Source organism: Eucyclogobius newberryi, unplaced genomic scaffold, assembly GCF_026437365.1.
Source record: "Eucyclogobius newberryi isolate DKJ021-1_F unplaced genomic scaffold, fEucNew1.0.hap1 SCAF_9, whole genome shotgun sequence".
NCBI classification, from domain to species: domain Eukaryota; kingdom Metazoa; phylum Chordata; class Actinopteri; order Gobiiformes; family Gobiidae; genus Eucyclogobius; species Eucyclogobius newberryi.
Window position 1 is genome coordinate 10,600,772 of NW_027316532.1, and position 18,779 is coordinate 10,619,550.

At 42.2% G+C, this 18,779-nt stretch overlaps 1 protein-coding gene across 3 annotated transcripts; it reads left to right on the top strand.

Annotated features, from left to right (window-relative positions):
• The first annotated feature begins 964 nt into the window (after positions 1 to 964).
• Positions 965 to 17,843, top strand: LOC140353754 (regulator of G-protein signaling 21-like). 3 transcript variants are annotated; one of them, XM_072438471.1, is made up of 5 exons: positions 965 to 1,112; positions 9,351 to 9,410; positions 9,875 to 9,942; positions 10,425 to 10,591; positions 17,586 to 17,843. In XM_072438471.1, exons 1-5 carry the CDS (start codon positions 1,033 to 1,035, stop codon positions 17,772 to 17,774), a joined length of 564 nt encoding a protein of 187 aa, XP_072294572.1. In that variant the 5' UTR covers positions 965 to 1,032; the 3' UTR covers positions 17,775 to 17,843. The 3 variants fall into 3 exon arrangements, with proteins under 3 accessions (XP_072294572.1, XP_072294573.1, XP_072294574.1); XM_072438472.1 differs by having other exon boundaries at positions 9,878 to 9,942; XM_072438473.1 differs by lacking the exon at positions 9,351 to 9,410 and having other exon boundaries at positions 966 to 1,112.
• The last annotated feature ends 936 nt before the right edge of the window (positions 17,844 to 18,779 follow it).

Sequence of the window (18,779 nt, forward strand, 5' to 3'; positions counted from 1 at the left end):
TCTGTACATTTGTGTTGTCCATGTTTCTCGCCGGCCAATCAACACTTTGCATCGTAGCTGGGGTCGTGGGGTCGTGGGGTCGTGGGTATAAGTATTGTGCCATATTACTTGATTCAATATTGTAAGTTGAGTCCATTACTCATTCACTGCCATTGTACTGCAGTTCATTTTGAATGAAACAAGTAAACGACACATGTCAATCAAATATGTCAATCATGTCAAAACAACTCAGTCACGTTCAGTTTTATTCGAGGTCAGAACGTTTGTTTCCTTTTTGCAGTGCACGTCGAAAAAGTGTGTTGTGAAAAACGGACAGAGACTTATAAGGTCAACGGGGAGGGAAGGTCTCTGTGCTGAGGGGCTTCCTTCCTCTCTCTCTCCCTTTCCTCACTCCTCCCCCTTTCCTCACTCTCTTGCTCTCTCTACACTTATTTCTATTGGATTTTTTTCTATCCCCCTTTCTCTCCTCTCTTTTTCTCCCACGTTCACTCTCTCTATTCTCTCTGTTTTCTCTCTCTTCTCACTCCTCTCTTCCCCGCTCCATTTTCTCCCCCCCTCGTCCCTCAGTCTCCTCTCTCCCACTCTTTTCTCTCGTCCTCTCACTCTCCTCAGTCTCTTTTCTCTCTCTCTCTCTCCCTCCTTCCTTTCCTGCTCTTCTCTTACTCGCTCCTATCCCTATCCATCAATTCTCTCTCCTTTCTTGCTCTACTCCCTCTTCTCTCTTACTCTCCCATCCCATGCTCTCTCTTTCTCCTCCCCTGTCTCCCCCTTTCCTCTCTCTCTTCTTTTCCCTCCCTCCCAAACTCCTCTCTCTTTCTTTCTTCCTGTCCATACCCACTCTCAAATCTCGCTCTTTCTTCATTTTCCTCCCTCTCGTCTCTCTCTCTCTCTCTCTCTCTCTCTCTCTCCTCCCTCCCCCACTCTCTCTCTCTCTCTCTCTCTTCAGGAAGCGTTGATATAAATGCCCGGCGTCGGAGAGAGCTCTGCAGAGGGAGAGAAAGAGGAAGATGAGACTCAGGATTTAACAAAAACATGCGCAGGCTAATCATCGACGGCCCCCCATCAGCGAGCGAGCAGAGGATGGACCGAGAGGACCGCAAGAAGGGCAACATGTGAGTCCAAACTGCAGAAAGTGCTAGTGGTAGTAGTAGTAGTAGTAGTAGTAGTAGTAGTAGAAGTAGTGGCATGAGTTCAACAAAAGTAAATGCTAGTGAAAGAAGTAGTAGTACTAGACGTAGTTGTGGATGTAACAGCATAATGTGCCCAAAAGTATTTGTAAAAGACGTAGTAGTTACTAGGCCTTTTAGAACCACAACATCTACTTCAACTATTGCTATTTCTATTACTAAATCTCATACTTATATTACTACTACAGCTACTACTACTGCCACTTCTACTCTTACAACTGCTATTATCACACATTTTTCAACTGCTATTTCTTAAACTAGCACTGGAAACTATTACTTACACTTGATTTGTATACTTTTAGTAGAGTAGTGGATGTTGCTGGACTAAAAGTATACAGATCAAGTGATAGTAATAGTTTCCAGTGCTAGTTTTAGAAGTAGCAGTTGAAAAATGTGTGGTAATAGCAGTTGTAAGAGTAGAAGTGGCAGTAGATGTAGTTGTAGTAGTAATATAAGTATGATATTTAGTAATAGAAATAGCAATAGTTGAAGTAGATGTTGTGGTTCTAAAAGGCCTAGTAGCAATAGAGTGAAGTATTAAAGTAGTGGTAGAAGTTAGAGTATAAGTAGCAGTAGTAGCAGAATCAGCATATTATCAGCAAAAGTACTGCGTTAAAGCTGGTTCCATGTAAATCAAGTAGTAGTACCGTAGTAGTAGTGGTTGTAGTAGTATAAAATCAGCAAAGGTTTATACTAGTACAATTTGTAGTTGTACAAGTGTAATAGTAGATGTTAAAAGTAGGCCTAGAAGGAGAAGTACTGTACAAGCAGCAGTTAGTATACGCGGTATGTGTAGAAGTGTCATTAGCTGCAGCAACAGTGGCAGTTAGAAGTAGTAGTACTGTAGTAGTTGTAGTATTAGGAAGCGTAAAAGTGGCTATAGTTGTAGCAGCACAATATTCATAAAATAGTAAAAAGCATGTAGTAGTACTAGTGTCTGTTGCAGTATTAAAATATACAAATCAGAGGATTTCATTCACATCTAGTAGTAGTAGCAGTAGTTGTTAGTAGTCGAAGTATAAGCGGAGTTGCCAATTTCAATTCTTTGTAGCGACTTTTCTTTGGAAGTCGTTTGCACATTTTTATAGTTTTGCAATCATTCTTTTTGGCATGCATCTGAGCAGCACTTGCATGTCTAAAAAGACAAAGTTAATGCTTTTCCAGGTCTTTTTGACAATATTAGACACAGAAACGTCTAAAATACAGGCTGTTAACAATTATCAACAGTTTGAATTTGTTGCTCTGATTTGTTAAAAGATATGTTGCTGTACTAGAAGTATTTAAATCAGCTGTTTTCATGTACATCTAGAAGTAATACATGCACATGAAAACATCAGTAGTAGCAGTTGTAGTTTCAGTAGTTGGAGGATAAAAAAAGTAAAAGTGGTAGTAGCAGCAGATGTATTAGTAGTATAGCATTAATGTGGTAGTAGCCATTTTCACGTACATCAACTACTTGTAGTATTAGTAGTGGCTGTAGTAGTACAGTAGAAGTAGTTGTGGTTGTTGAATATGTAGTAGTGGTAGTATTTGCCATAGTAAATGTAAAAGTTTAGTAGCATGAAAGTAATTGTAGTAGCAGTTGTTGTAGCAGTACTAGTAGTAAACGTAGTATTGAGAAGTACTTGTAGGAGAATTAAAGTGCATTTGACAGTTTTTTTTTTAAAAACGGTACAAAAAGACAGGAAGTGACATCACACTGGGGATAGTTAAAGCGTACGCATAAATTACACAAATATATATATATTTTCTTATTCTAAACATTAATTCAACAAAATAAAATTGCACTCAAATAAAAAATATGACATTAGATGAGTTTTTGCCCAGTGTTTGCTGTGTGATGTCAACAAATACAAACAGGAAGTTAAAACTATTCTGGGATAAATCTTTTATAATTCAAGCAGAATTCTAAATACATTTATCTTGCACTTTAGTTCAATGAGTGGTCCTGTCGTCATAGGCACTTTAAGAGTCGTCATACAGTCGTATCTGCCACTGACGCTTTTCCATCTTCCAATTTGATTTAATTGCTTTTCACGTACAGTGTATGTAAATTCAAAACCCATAAAGTGAGCATGTTTCCAGTTTCCAGTCATGATGCTGTAACTATATGTTTTTTTTAAACATTTAATGTGTCCCTGAACTGCACTTCCCTCATGCTCAGTAACCACCAGGGTCTTTGACTACAGACTTTACACAATGTGATTTTGAAATGTTGAGAAGATTTGTCATTTTCATTTGGCCTTTACAAGGTGGTATCTGTCCCCCAAAAAACCTCAATTTTATCTATGTATTTATTATTGAATAGGCTCGCAAAAACACCATGAACATAATTCCTGCTGATCAAGCTGATACTTATGGACTGAGGAAATACTTGAGCAAATCCCTGTATTTTACTCGATTTTATGTTATGTTGTTGGGAATAATAGTATAATAATATTTTCTTTTTTCTTAAGGTTTTTTTGGCCTGCTGGCTTTATTAGACAGGACAGCTGAGTGTGAAGTGGGGATGAGAGCGGGAGGACATGCAGTAAATTGTCAGAGCCTGGATTGCTGCTACACACCTGGGCCACGGCACACACCTGGGCCACAGCCAGGGCCACGGAACACACCTGGCACACCTGGGCCACGGCCATTGCCACGGCACACACCTGGGCCACGGCCAGGGCCACGGCACACACCTGGGCCACGGCACACACCTGGGCCACGGCCAGGGCCACGACACACACCTGGGCCACGGCCAGGGCCACGGCACACACCTGGGCCACGGCCACACACTTGGGCCACGGCCACACACCTGGGCCACGGCACACACCTTGGCCACGGCCACACACCTGGGCCACTGCCACACACCTGGGCCGTGGCACACACCTGGGCCGCGGCCAGGGCCACGGCACACACCTGGGCCACGGCCACACACCTGGGCCGCGGCCAGGGCCACGGCACACACCTGGGCTACGGCCACACACCTGGGCCACGGCACACACCTGGGCCACAGCCACGCACCTGGGCCGTGGCACACACCTGGGCCGCGGCACACAGCACACACCTGGGCCGTGGCACACACCTGGGCCGCGGCCACGGCCACACACCTGGGCCACGGCACACACCTGGGCCGCGGCACACAGCACACACCTGGGCCATGGCACACACCTGGGCCGCGGCCAGGGCCACGGCCACACACCTGGGCCGCGGCACACAGCACACACCTGGGCCCAAAATTTACTAAATACACATCTTGCTTTCTGAATCAAAGTTGGATTTCCTGTGTGTGTCTGAAAGTCTGCTGAATCAACACACTTTTATATCGACTTAATTGATAAAGTTGATATACCAGGAAACAATTGTTATAAGACAGGGACAAATGAAGCTTTTAGTGTGTTTTAATCTACACCAAAGACAGTTTAAATGTGAAGTGATCAGTTTAAATGTGAAGTGGAATATCTTGACCTGCAAGTTGCATTGTCTCCAAATATGAAATGAAACTAAAATCCGTAGTGCAGAAACTAATTGTACAAGCCACCAGAATTACAAAACAATTTGAGTTTTACAAATAGACAAGAAACAGGATAACAAATACATTACTCTAATTGTTAGAGTCTTGAATTGCTAAAAAGCGACTCCTTTGTCTCAAAAACATAAAACTAAAACGACAGGAATTCTAAAAATAAACAAATGATTTTGAATGTGAATTTAACACATTTTACCCACAATGAATAATCTAATTCAATAGTTTAGAAAAACCTGGACGAGCAGACCAAAAAAACTATCTCTTCCATGGTTCAATAGTGAAATATGGCATATCATGAAAAAACATAATCTTGCACCTAAAACTCTTTAAAGACCAAAAATGGTACAAATCATCTGTTTGCACTGGAGCCGCACAAAGCAATAACTAATTACTTCACACACAAAATTGGCCAATGGAAATAGTTTCAAAATTGTGGCACAACCTAAAGCGCATGGAAATAAATGAAATGATTTCTTGTTTGGTCTGAACAGAAAGTGCCTTAGATCCAAGCACAAAACCAGATAAGATGAAGCACTTTGAAACTAAAACCACATAACACAGGACAGGATGTTCCCAACAATTATCTACAAGCAATTACATTTTTACAATAATAAAAACAAAAATGTATTCCGTTGAATATTTTTCCATAATTGTTTTCTTATAGATTACGGTAATAACAATGAGTCAATGGCAGATGCTTTGAACAACTTTTTTATTGAACTTGAGAACAAATGCAATAACGTTCCACCATGTCTAGAAGACACATTTGTATAAAACTGACCTTTTCAGTATCAAGGAAGTGTTTTGGGACAAAGTAAAAAACATGGACTCAAACATGAGCAACTCAGGGTCAAAGTATTTCCATGACCTTAACGCAGACCTGGTTAAAAACACCAAGATACTTTACTAGTACCCATCACCCATCACCCATCACCCATCTAGTAAATATTTTTGTTAGTAAATTTCCACTGTGCTTGAGAGCGGTTTGGGTTTAGCCAAAAGTACAGCACGCTTATACATGTCTGCTAATACATTACTATGGTTCAAAACGTATCTTGAAGCAATGCATCAAGGTCAATGGGGTTGAAGTCTCTAGTCACCGCACCAATGTCATGGGGGTGCCGCAAGGTTCCATGTTAGGACCACTGTTGTTTGCGATGTGCATAGCGACCTTCTGGACTGCTGCCAGGGGGTCAAGTGTCATCCATGTGTCTGCTAAAACCTCCAGCAATTGACACAAGCTCTGCTCAACATCTTCACCAAAGCAATCCCACTTAACCCTAAATGTTACTATTTTGTTTTCCTATCAGAGCACTTTCTTCAGAATGCTTTTTTCTTTTATGCATATACGGTGTAGAGCTGTTAGCTCTCTCATCTCCCAAGAAAGAAATCATGGGTTTGTTTCCTGAGCCAGATCAACATCACATGATCTGTCTGGGAGGAGTTTGCATGTCCTCCCCGTGTTACCGTGGGTTCTCTCCGGGTTCTCCTGCTCCTTCCACCGTCCCAACTCATGCCTGTGTTAGGTAAAATTGGCAACTGTAAATTGTCCCTAGTGAATGAATGTGAGAGTGAATGATGTCTGAATGTCTCTGCCTCTGTGTTGACCCTGTAGCGAACTGGTCCCTGTCCAGGGTGTCCCCTGCCAAAGTCACCGGGATAGGCTCCAGTCACCCGTGACCCCTAACAGGAACGAGCGGTAGAAAATTAATGAATGCATAAAATATCGTAATACATTTTTCAAAAAATAATTCTTTCCAAATATGTGATTTTGTTGTCCCCATTGAGAAATATTAAAATGTGTTCCCATTCTACATCTGTCAGATAATTGAAATATTATTGAAAGTTCTCATTTATAAGCCTTTCGCCTGTAGTCAGGGGGTTGTAGTGGTCATTGCTTTGTTTCATTTCTTGGTTTTAGTAACTTCTTATTTGTCTAAATATGTTAAAATAATGTCAATGATGTTTACATCGTTGGCTACTTTGGCCAATGTTTTCTCTACAAAATAAAGACAAATCCGTTAACAATCAACAGCATCATCAACAACAAAATGATCAAAAGTCCTCAAAATGGCACATTTAGCAGGAAACTGAAACAAATATATCCTGTAGTACATTATTCAGCTTGTTTTATGACGGTAAATGTGTAATAAATATGTAAATATGAGCTGGAGAGCGACTCAGAACTCTGTGGTAGAACGTAACAGCCAAATCCTGGTTCATGGAGACTATTCCAGTAATGACTGCATCTAAAGAAGACTGGCTTATCTCCAAAACAATTCACTGCAAATGGTATAATAAATAAAGAAATACAAAAATAATTGTTTATTGATAACATTTTGTAATAACTACACCTTAATTAGCCATACTAAACAAGGACAAAGACTTAATTCATATAGGACAAATAGTTTATTAAGGCTACTTTAAGATTCCTAGTATGGCTAGTTCAGCTTTAATTATTGAGTGTCTGCGTGATGCACTACATAATAGTGCCTGCGTCACGCAGGCACTATTATGTTCTTGTATTTCACATATTTTTTATTATTATATGTTCCATGATTTTCCATTTAGCCAGTTTCAACTCGTTAACGCTTCAACCAATTTCAACATGTTATACCTCATTACAATTTGTACTTTTTGCAGAATTTTCAAAATTATTAGTACTTTTTCCCCAATTCTTTAGGCTTTATTCTTTGCCAGTCGAGAGAGAGAGAGAGAGAGAGAGAGAGAGAGAGAGAGAGAGGGGGGGGGGGGAGGGGGAGGGGGAGAGAGAGAGAGAGAGAGAGGGGGGGAGAGGGAGAGATGCAGATTTTCTAGTTATAAAGTGTTACCTTTTTAACTTCATTTTCGTAGATAATACTTGACTTGACAAGTAAAAATGTCAAAAAGAGGTTTTGTACTTGAGACTTAACACAAAAAAACACACAAAATAACTTATTATACTTTAAATAAGAATGCCAACAACTGTTTTACTTAAGATAAATAATTAAACTCCTACGTAACTTGAATTTAAAAAAAAAATCTTATTCCATTGGGAGATAGTTTTACTAAAGTGAATTGTAACTCACCTGTTCCTTTTTGCAGTGTGGACATTTGTTTTCAGTTGAATTATAAATAGAAGTAATAATCCTATGACACCATCCACTGCTATTCATTGCCAATAATTATTTTTCAGATGATTAACCAAAAACTAGCCACATTTTTAACCTGTTTTAAATTATTTAGTTTTAAAGGATATATTTTTGCAGCGCAGGTGTGTCATTCTTTTCACTTCCTCAAAAAACACAGATCAAGTTTCCTTAAACGTTTGCAAAAAATACTTTTCAAAGAACTTCCGTCACAGTTTATTTCTGTCTCAATGGAAATCAGGTCATTTGCATCGTGTTAGTGACATAATTGAACCTTTCTGTAATGTTTCCATATGCAAACAAATACATCGGGTTTTTTTTCTTTCATCAAACCGTGGAAACACAAACCAAAGAAAGAGTTAAAATAGATCGAAATGACTTCCAACAAAACAGAACTATTTCAAATAGAATGCTAAAAAAAAGCAAAATAATGCGGCAAAACCAAGAAATAAAAGAGCGATAGTTCATTGTAACTTGTTTTCCAAATACAACAATTACTCTAAAAATCTAAAAGATTAACTGACATACAGTATTTACTGACCACGTAAATGTACCTGTCTTATCAAATAAAGCTTAGCCTGAGATAAACATCACGATTCTTAATGAATCAGCTAAATTAAAACTCATTTTGTCATTTTGTCATTTCTATCAATATCAGACTTCAACCTTTATTTTCTAAAGTTCACTTATTAATCCCGCAACTGATGAAATCAAACAAAACATTATTTATTTATTTATTAACTTTTTTTTCAACACGTAAAACACAAAAAAGGAACACGACACAAAGAGCAAGCAAACAAAATCAACACATATAAGAAATAAAACTAAAACGTCTTTATATCGTATCCAGCTAATTAAACTCATTCAATCAAACTCATTTAGAAACTCATTAACTCATTAAACTCATTTAGTCCGTCAAAAGGAGAATTTTCAAATTGAGCCAAATGTAATTTACAAAACATATATTACACATACATATACATTTCGTTCAGTTACGTGGAGGATGAGGGAAAAGTCTTGCTGCCCAAGTATTATATAAAGTAGATTGATTTGTGTAAAATGTCCAACAAGTCAACAATGCAGCCTTTCTCTGGACGACTTGAAAACATCGTTGTGTCTGTGTAGAACTCATTCACTTTTGAGATTGGAAGCTCGATGTAAAATGATACATAAGCGGCACAACTTCTGGTATAATGTGAATAAAGTGTTAGTTTTAGTGCAGTTTAGCTCGTATATAAGGCAGTGACTGAAGAAGCTACTTGGATCTACTTTCTGCTTTTCAACGTAGTACTGGAATTACTACGAATTGAAGCAATTGAAATCCATAGAAACAGAGATTTATTCATTTTCAACACATTTAGCATGTGTCATTTGATGTATTATTGTCTTGTTCTAATTCTTCCCCTTTTCCCCTCCTCTGGCGTTTTCTCTTTCTCTCTCCTCTCCCCATTTTCCTCTCTTCTCTTCTCATCTCACTCTCCTTTCCTCTCTGTCGGCCTCTTCTCTCTCTTTCTCGCTTCTCAGTGGAAAAAACTTCATGTGCCGGCTGCAGTGCATGTTCTCCCACTCCTCGAGCTACGAGAGGTGAGCTGATGGACTGTTTTTGCACATCTCGCTCGCGGATCTCCGGTTTTAAAATAGCTCGTCTGCGCCGCTCGCATTCCCATGTAAGGCAGAACCGAACGGCCATTCCATTCTTCATGGCATTAGCGGCCTTGTGTTCTCCTCGACGGGGATTAGGAGAGGAATTGGCAATTAATTGGATTTTAAAGAGATCAAAATTCAGTAAATTCTAATCAATGTTCAGCTTGGGTCTTTTAATGGAAGTCTACAGCCAATCCTGTACTAATAATCATACTAATTAAAAGTATTGTGTATGTTCAGGGGGAAAAAATATAGTAGGAGAGATTTTTCTATATAAAACTAATTTAAGTAGAATATAATTTGTTGGGTCACCATTCTTTTTTGTTGTACCGCCATGCCCTAGATAAGGAGCACTTGGAAAGCCGGAGTCTACAAGGTAATCGTGTTGTTTTGTTGTGTTGCAGTAGCAGACTCACACTAGAAGACACCCAGCAGTGGTCTCAGTCCCTGGAAAAACTACTCGACTCCAAATGTAAGTGTATTTTCTCCAAACCAATCATTTTGCACCGCATTATGACGACTTCTCCAGTGGAGGGCCCGCCACCCGAGCAGGAGCCGTCCAGGGAGGAGCCAAACAATTCAAACGAGTGCTGAAACCGTTCTCCAGTGGAAACGTTTTTCGATTCCAGTTCCTAATCATATCAATGCAGACTGACAGCTAGTGGATCTTCCACCACAAAAGTTACAGAGTGTGCCTTTAAATAGAAACATAAGAAATCTACCACAGCTGCTGTCCTGCCTCTGTCATGTTACCGTATTTTGTCCCTCCTCCTCCTCCTTGGTAAAACACTTCACGTTTACAGTCTTCTGTCCTCCCTGTCACTCCATAGATAATACTGTCATGTTACTGTCTTTTGTCCCTCCGGTCACTCGGTAGATAGAACATGATTTTTGTCCACCCTGTCCCTTTGTCCATCACCTGTCATGTCTTTTGTCTCTCCTGTCCCTCCGTAGACGGACTGGCCACCTTCCGCACCTTCCTGAAGTCCGAGTACAGCGATGAGAACATGGAGTTCTGGCTGACCTGTGAGGACTTTAAGAAGATCCGCTCCTCGCTCAGAATGTGGTCTCGAGCCAAGCGCATCTACGAGCAGTTCATCAAAGCAGAGTCGCCCAAAGAGGTGAGACAGCACGCTCACACTGTCAAACTGACCGCACTTACACAAAGAGGTGAGACAGCATGCTCACACGGTCAAACTGACCGCACTTACACAAAGAGGTGAGACAGCACGCTCACACGGTCAAACTGACCGCCCTTACACAAAGAGGTGAGACAGCACGCTCACACTGTCAAACTGACCGCCCTTACACAAAGAGGTGAGACAGCACGCTCACACTGTCAAACTGACCGCACTTACACAAAGAGGTGAGACAGCACGCTCACACGGTCAAACTGACCGCCCTTACACAAAGAGGTGAGACAGCACGCTCACACTGTCAAACTGACCGCCCTTACACAAAGAGGTGAGACAGCACGCTCACACTGTCAAACTGACCGCACTTACACAAAGAGGTGAGACAGCACGCTCACACGGTCAAACTGACCGCCCTTACACAAAGAGGTGAGACAGCACGCTCACACTGTCAAACTGACCGCACTTACACAGGATAACTAATAACTAATAATTGTTTGGAGAGCACACTTGGGACAAAAAATAATTCAGAGAAAGGAACAGGAAAATATGCATTAAATCACAAGACAAACTAATAAAAATAAGTATATGTAATTAATTTTTGTGCAGATGAAAATAAAGGCCTGTCTCACATGTCGGTGTAATCCCTCATTCGTCCAGGAGTGTTCCATAGTAGAAAAAGCTTCAGTTGTAGTCATCTGGACTCAGTTTGAAAAAATAGACGTTTCGACTCTCATCAAAGAGTCATTGTCAATAAAAGAATTTAGATCGAGAACTCCGATATTAATACTGTTCTGTGGTAAGACCCGCCCATTGGGAGGAGCCTTCCTGAAGTAGAAAGAGTTGTTTGTTTCAACAGAAACTCCCCCCCTGTATCTACCGAGCTAGCCTATTCAGAATCTTAATGGCCTATTAGAATCCTCTTTGTCTTTGTGAGACCCTGGCTCAACCACCCTGAGTACCTGATTAGCATCTAAATGTCCTGGTCCTGGTCCTCTACCTTTCCAGGGGTTCAGTAACCCATTATAAATAACAGGAAGATTAAACCTTAGCCCTCCATTTCTGTTTAAAGAAGGTCTTTCTTTTTTAACAAAAATAGCTTCCTTGACTCCTCTTTCAAACCATCTTTTCTCCCTGCTTAAAATCTTCACCTCACCGTCTTCAAACGAGTGATTAGAGGCTTCAAGATGGAGATGCACGGCGCTCTGAGGTCCTGAACTTGTATTTCTTCTGTGCTGATAAAGCCTCTTGTGTAGAGGCTGTTTTGTCTCACCTATGTACCGTTCTTTACAGCTTTCTTCACTGCATTGGATCGAATAAACTACATTGCGCTGTTTTTGAGTCGGCAACTTGTCCTTAGGGTGAACCAGTTTTTGTCTTAAAGTGTTTCCTGGTTTAAAATAAACAGGGACTTCGTGTTGTCTAAAAATTCTAAGCAGTTTTTCCGACAGGCCAGACACATAAGGGATAGAAACACCCTTCCTTCTCTGTTCAGTTTCCCTTTTGTCCTGCTTCTTGGTTCTCTTCACTCTGTTGAGAGCCCAAGCGGGGTAACCACAGGCTGAGAGGGCATTTCGGACATGTTTTTCCTCTTTCTTCTTGCCCTCTGAGCTGGTGGGCACAGCTTGAGCTCTGTGTTGTAAGGTTCTGATCACACCCATATGTACCGACACCTGAACACATATGTAAACTGTTGGACATCTGTCTGAACACCACTTACTTTCAATTCCGGGGACAATTTTACAGACAGATTCATGGCTGTGCCATGGGCTCGCCCGTCTCTCCCATAGTGGCCAACCTGTACATGGAGCACTTTGAGAAGAAGGCACTGTCCTCATTCTCAGGCATAGCCCCAAAACTGTGGCTCCGCTATGTCGATGATACTTTTGTAACAATTAAGAAACAAGAGCTGGAAACCTTCTCTGATCACATCAATGCTGTGGACGCACATATCAGGTTTACAAGAGAAGACGCTAAGGAGAATCGCTTGGCCTTTCTTGATTGTTCCACGATCAGAGGAGAGGACGGGAAACTCCAAATAGAAGTATATAGGAAACCTACACACACGGACCAGTATCTGCTCTTTGGTTCCAACCACCCACTACAGCACAAGCTGGGTGTGATCAGAACCTTACAACACAGAGCTCAAGCTGTGCCCACCAGCTCAGAGGGCAAGAAGAAAGAGGAAAAACATGTCCGAAATGCCCTCTCAGCCTGTGGTTACCCCGCTTGGGCTCTCAACAGAGTGAAGAGAACCAAGAAGCAGGACAAAAGGGAAACTGAACAGAGAAGGAAGGGTGTTTCTATCCCTTATGTGTCTGGCCTGTCGGAAAAACTGCTTGGAATTTTTAGACAACACGAAGTCCCTGTTTATTTTAAACCAGGAAACACTTTAAGACAAAAACTGGTTCACCCTAAGGACAAGTTGCCGACTCAAAAACAGAGCAATGTAGTTTATTCTATCCAATGCAGTGAAGAAAGCTGTAAAGAACGGTACATAGGTGAGACTAAACAGCCTCTACACAAGAGGCTCTATCAGCACAGAAGAAATACAAGTTCAGGACCTCAGAGTGCCGTGCATCTCCATCTTGAAGCCTCTAATCACTCGTTTGAAGACGGTGAGGTGAAGGTTTTAAGCAGGGAGAAAAGATGGTTTGAAAGAGGAGTCAAGGAAGCTATTTTTGTTAAAAAAGAAAGACCTTCTTTAAACAGAAATGGAGGGCTAAGGTTTAATCTTCCTGTTATTTATAATGGGTTACTGAACCCCTGGAAAGGTAGAGGACCAGGACCAGGACATTTAGATGCTAATCAGGTACTCAGGGTGGTTGAGCCAGGGTCTCACAAAGACAAAAAGGATTCTAATAGCCCATTAAAATTCTGAATAGGCTAGCTCGGTAGATACAGGGGGGGAGTTTCTGTTGAAACAAACAACTCTTTCTACTTCAGGAAGGCTCCGCCCTATGGGTGGGTCTTACCACAGAACAGTATTAATATCGGAGTTCTCGATCTAAATTCTTTTATTGACAATGAATCCTGTCTCACATGTTCTGAAAGTTCTAGATTTGATATTTAGTCCTGACTCTGGGACCAGAAGATTGCATGATGAAGACGACTTGAAGTCAGAGTATTTATCTAAACAGTAATTTAGACTTATTCAGATCAACTTTGTGGACTTATTTCATGACAGGATTACATATTTTTTCTTTATTTCAGTCAAATTTGTCCAGTGTAACTAAACAAATACTTTTCTATTTCCAAATCTCGGTGGTTCGTTTCTCACTTCGACTAGAAACAAAGTCTGGAAAATAAGTGTGACCTAATATTGAATTTGTTATTGGGGAAACTGTGACCTTTTTGTCCGGATGGCTGGTTATTATGTCTCAAACTTGGGTTAAAGGTTCTAATTAAAATATAGATAATAATAAAAATATTATTAATAATAATAATAATAATATAATAGATTGTATTGGGGGTAAATGTTTTATTTGTGAGCGCAAACTGACCCTGATTTATCTCACAATGGTGGATTCCACTGGAAATAAGCTTCTGGGGTTCGAGCTTTATCAGATGGTGGACAAATGAAGACAAAGTTCGAGGGCTTTAACAGACTTAACCATGTCCTCCGGGGCCTCCAGCACAGAATAAAACATGATTTATTATATTCTTATATAATTGCATGTCAATGTTTGATATTATTGATTGATATGAATAATAAGATGATTATTTTTAGCTTGTAACATGAGCTGCAGAGCCCATGAGCTGTGGAGCCCCTCTGTCATGAGCTGCGGGCCCCTCTGTCTCTCATGAGCTGCGGAGCCCCTCTGTCTCCCATGAGCTGCGGAGCCCCTCTGTCATGAGCTGCGGAGCCCCTCTGTCTCCCAGGAGCTGCGGAGCCCCTCTGTCTCTCATGAGCTGCGGAGCCCCTCTGTCTTTCATGAGCTGCGGAGCCCCTCTGTCATGAGCTGCGGAGCCCCTCTGTCATGAGCTGCGGAGCCCCTCTGTCTCTAATGAGCTGCGGAGCCCCTCTGTCATGAGCTGCAGAGCCCCTCTGTCATGAGCTGCGGAGCCCCTCTGTCATGAGCTGCGGAGCCCCTCTCTCATGAGCTGCGGAGCCCCTCTGTCTCCCATGAGCTGCAGAGCCCCTCTGTCATGAGCTGTGGAGCCCCTCTCTCATGAGCTGCGGAGCCCCTCTGTCTCTCATGAGCTGCGGAGCCCTTCTGTCTCTCATGAGCTGCGGAGCCCCTCTGTCTCTCATGAGCTGCGGAGCCCCTCTGTCATGAGCTGCGGAGCCCCTCTGTCTACCATGAGCTGCGGAGCCCCTCTGTCTCTCATGAGCTGCGGAGCCCTTCTGTCTCTCATGAGCTGCGGAGCCCCTCTGTCTCTCATGAGCTGCGGAGCCCCTCTGTCATGAGCTGCGGAGCCCCTCTGTCTCTCATGAGCTGCGGAGCCCCTCTGTCTCTCATGAGCTGCGGAGCCCCTCTGTCATGAGCTGCGGAGCCCCTCTGTCTCTCATGAGCTGCGGAGCCCCTCTGTCATGAGCTGCGGAGCCCCTCTGTCTCTCATGAGCTGCGGAGCCCCTCTGTCATGAGCTGCGGAGCCCCTCTGTCATGAGCTGCGGAGCCCCTCTGTAACCCTGTGGAAAACATGCTTTGATCGCACTACAGAAATTAATGGCATTTTTCAATAAGGAAATCACAGACACAGACGTCATTAGCCCGATTTTAGGTGCTTCCCACTAAAATATGTACCTTTGACTGATTACATGCATAAGGACCGACTGTAGACTGTAGGACAGGCTGTAGACTGTAGGACAGACTGTAGACTGTAGGACAGGCTGTAGACTGTAGGACAGACTGTAGACTGTAGGACAGGCTGTAAACTGTAGGACAGACTGTAGACTGTAGGACAGGCTGTAAACTGTTGGACAGACTGTAGACTGTAGGACAGGCTGTAGACTGTAGGACAGACTGTAGACTGTAGGACAGACTGTAGGTTGTTGGACAGACTGTAGGACAGGCTGTAGACTGTAGGACGGACTGTAGACTGTAGGACAGACTGTAGGCTGTTGGACAGACTATAGGACAGACTGTAGGTTGTTGGACAGACTGTAGGACAGGCTGTAGACTGTAGGACAGACTGTAGACTGCAGGACAGACTGTAGACTGTAGGACAGACTGTAGGCTGTAGGACAGACTGTAGGACAGACTGTAGGTTGTTGGACAGACTGTAGGACAGGCTGTAGACTGTAGGACAGACTGTAGACTGTAGGACAGACTGTAGGCTGTTGGACAGACTGTAGGACAGACTGTAGGTTGTTGGACAGACTGTAGGACAGACTGTAGACTGTAGGACAGGTTGTAGACTGTAGGACAGACTGTAGACTGTAGGACAGACCGTAGACTGTAGGACGGGCTGTAGACTGTAGGACAGACTGTAGACTGTAGGACAGACCGTAGACTGTAGGACGGGCTGTAGACTGTAGGACAGACTGTAGTCTGTAGGACGGGCTGTAGACTGTAGGACAGACTGTCGACTGTAGGACAGACTGTAGACTGTAGGACAGGCTGTAGGACAGACTGTAGACTGTAGGACGGGCTGTAGACTGTAGGATAGACTGTAGTCTGTAGGCCAGGCTGTAGACTGTAGGACAGACTGTAGACTGTAGGATGGGCTGTAGACTGTAGGACAGACTGTAGTCTGTAGGCCAGGCTGTAGACTGTAGGACAGACTGTCGACTGTAGGACAGATTGTTGACTGTAGGACAGACTGTAGACTGTAGGACAGGCTGTAGGACAGACTGTCGACTGTAGGACAGACTGTAGACTGTAGGACAGACTGTCGACTGTAGGACAGACTGTAGACTGTAGGACGGACTGTAGACTGTAGGACAGACTGTAGATTGTAGGACAGACTGTAGGACGGGGCTGTTGGAGTGTGACATCTCTACTTCCTGCTGAATGCTGAAACGTCACTATGAAGAGGCGGGGCTTACAACTTTAACTTATGTTAAAGTGCTTTAATACTTTAATGTCCTTTAACCCTGTAGTAGAAAAAGCTTCAGTTGTAGTCATCTGGACTCAGTTTGAGAAAATAGACGTTTCGACTCTCATCCAAGAGTCATTGTCAATAACAGAATTTAGGTCGAGAACTCCGATATTAATACTGTTCTGTGGTAAGACCCGCCCATTGGGAGGAGCCTTCCTGAAGTAGAAAGAGTTGTTTGTTTCAACAGAAACTCCCCCTTGTATCTAACGAGCTAGCCTATTCAGAATCTTAATGGGCTATTAGAATCCTCTTTGTCTTTGTGAGACCCTGGCTCAACCACCCTGAGTACCTGATTAGCATCTGAATGTCCTCTACCTTTCCAGGGGTTCAGAATCCCATTATAAATAACAGGAAGATGAAACCTAAGCCCTCCATTTCTGTTTAAAGAAGGTCTTTCTTTTTTAACAAAAATAGCTTCCTTGACTCCTCTTTCAAACCATCTTTTCTCCCTGCTTAAAACCTTCACCTCACCGTCTTCAAACGAGTGATTAGAGGCTTCAAGATGGAGATGCACGGCACTCTGAGGTCCTGAACTTGTATTTCTTCTGTGCTGATAAAGCCTCTTGTGTAGAGGCTGTTTTGTCTCACCTATGTAACGTTCTTTACAGCTTTCTTCACTGCATTGGATCGAATAAACTACATTGCTCTGTTTTTGAGTCGGCAACTTGTCCTTTGGGTGAACCAGTTTTTGTCTTAAAGTGTTTCCGGGTTTAAAATAAACAGGGACTTCGTGTTGTCTAAAAATTCTCTGCAGTTTTTCCGACAGGCCAGACACATAAGGGATAGAGACACCCTTCCTTCTCTGTTCAGTTTCCCTTTAACCCTGTAGTTTAAACCTCTTCAAACATAAATGCATTACATACATATGTGATTTATGCATTATTTTAGCAGTTCATATTTCAAATATTAACGCTCCGGAACATTCTGCTTCTTCCAGATCAACATAGACCACCAGACGCGTGAACAGATCAAGCGAAATGTCAAAAGTCCCACGATGCACTGCTTCGACGAGGCCCAGAAGATCGTGTACGGGTTGATGGAGCGCGACTCGTACCCTCGCTTCCTCCGCTCTGACGTCTACAGAACGATACTGGAAAACCTCTCCGCCGACTCCTCCAAAGGGTGAACTATAGTCATCAAACAGACTAAGAAAGAAACACAACTGGAACAAACGCGGCCGGATGGAGAGAGGAGGGACGGACAAAAAGTGGAAAAAAAGCAAACTTGACACCGTTGTTTGGACTGGATTGAAGCGATGAGACGGTGTCCAAGCAACAGGTTTGCACTGTTAAGGAGGCGAGAGTGTGGAGATGTTCTGACTGGGGGCGATGCAAATGGTGCAGCTTGATGTTGTGCAAAAAATATATATAGAAATAAGAATCATGTTATTTAAAATATGTTATGTTTAATTTTAGTCTTAAAGTGACACTAGGTGCAATAACAGCTTTTCGATGGGTCCGAGGGTCGATTCCAAAGGATGAAAGAGCCAGCACTAACTTCATTTTCACCTTATTTTAAATAGTTTGAGTGAAACCTTAAACTGCAACGGCAAAAAAAATGCTACAATAAACTCTTTAAAATCCCTTGTCATCAGAATGCTCATAATTGAGGCTAAATTAAGACGTCTTAACACACTTTCAATATTTAATGACATCATATTTCTGTTATCAAACATGCAAAGAGTCTGTTTTATGTTTTTTACACATTTTAAATAGTCTCCCTGCGCTCATTTTAAGAGCTTTTTAAAATATCTGAAATCAGTTTTAAAGACCAAGTTAATTTGATTGTTCCCGTCAGGAAAGTGGTTCTCTGCCCTTGACTTGTTCCAAGATGCTAAAGCTAAAGCTAAAGCTAAAGCTAAAGCTAAAGTAAACAGGAAACTACTTCAGGTTCATCCTCAGCTTGTCCTGCATTTATCTCACTTCTGTACAAAACCTCTGCAAAGCGCTTCAGCCGCTCTTTATGTAATGCATTGGTTTTGGCAGATGCATCGTGCACAGGAATTACAATATTTTCAGTTTCGATGTCCGTGCAGTGCGTCGATAAACAGGAAACGGCTCATGCTAACGTGCTTTGCTAACTTGTGTATGTGTGCTCTACATATGAGTTAGCGACAGTGGAAATACGACGA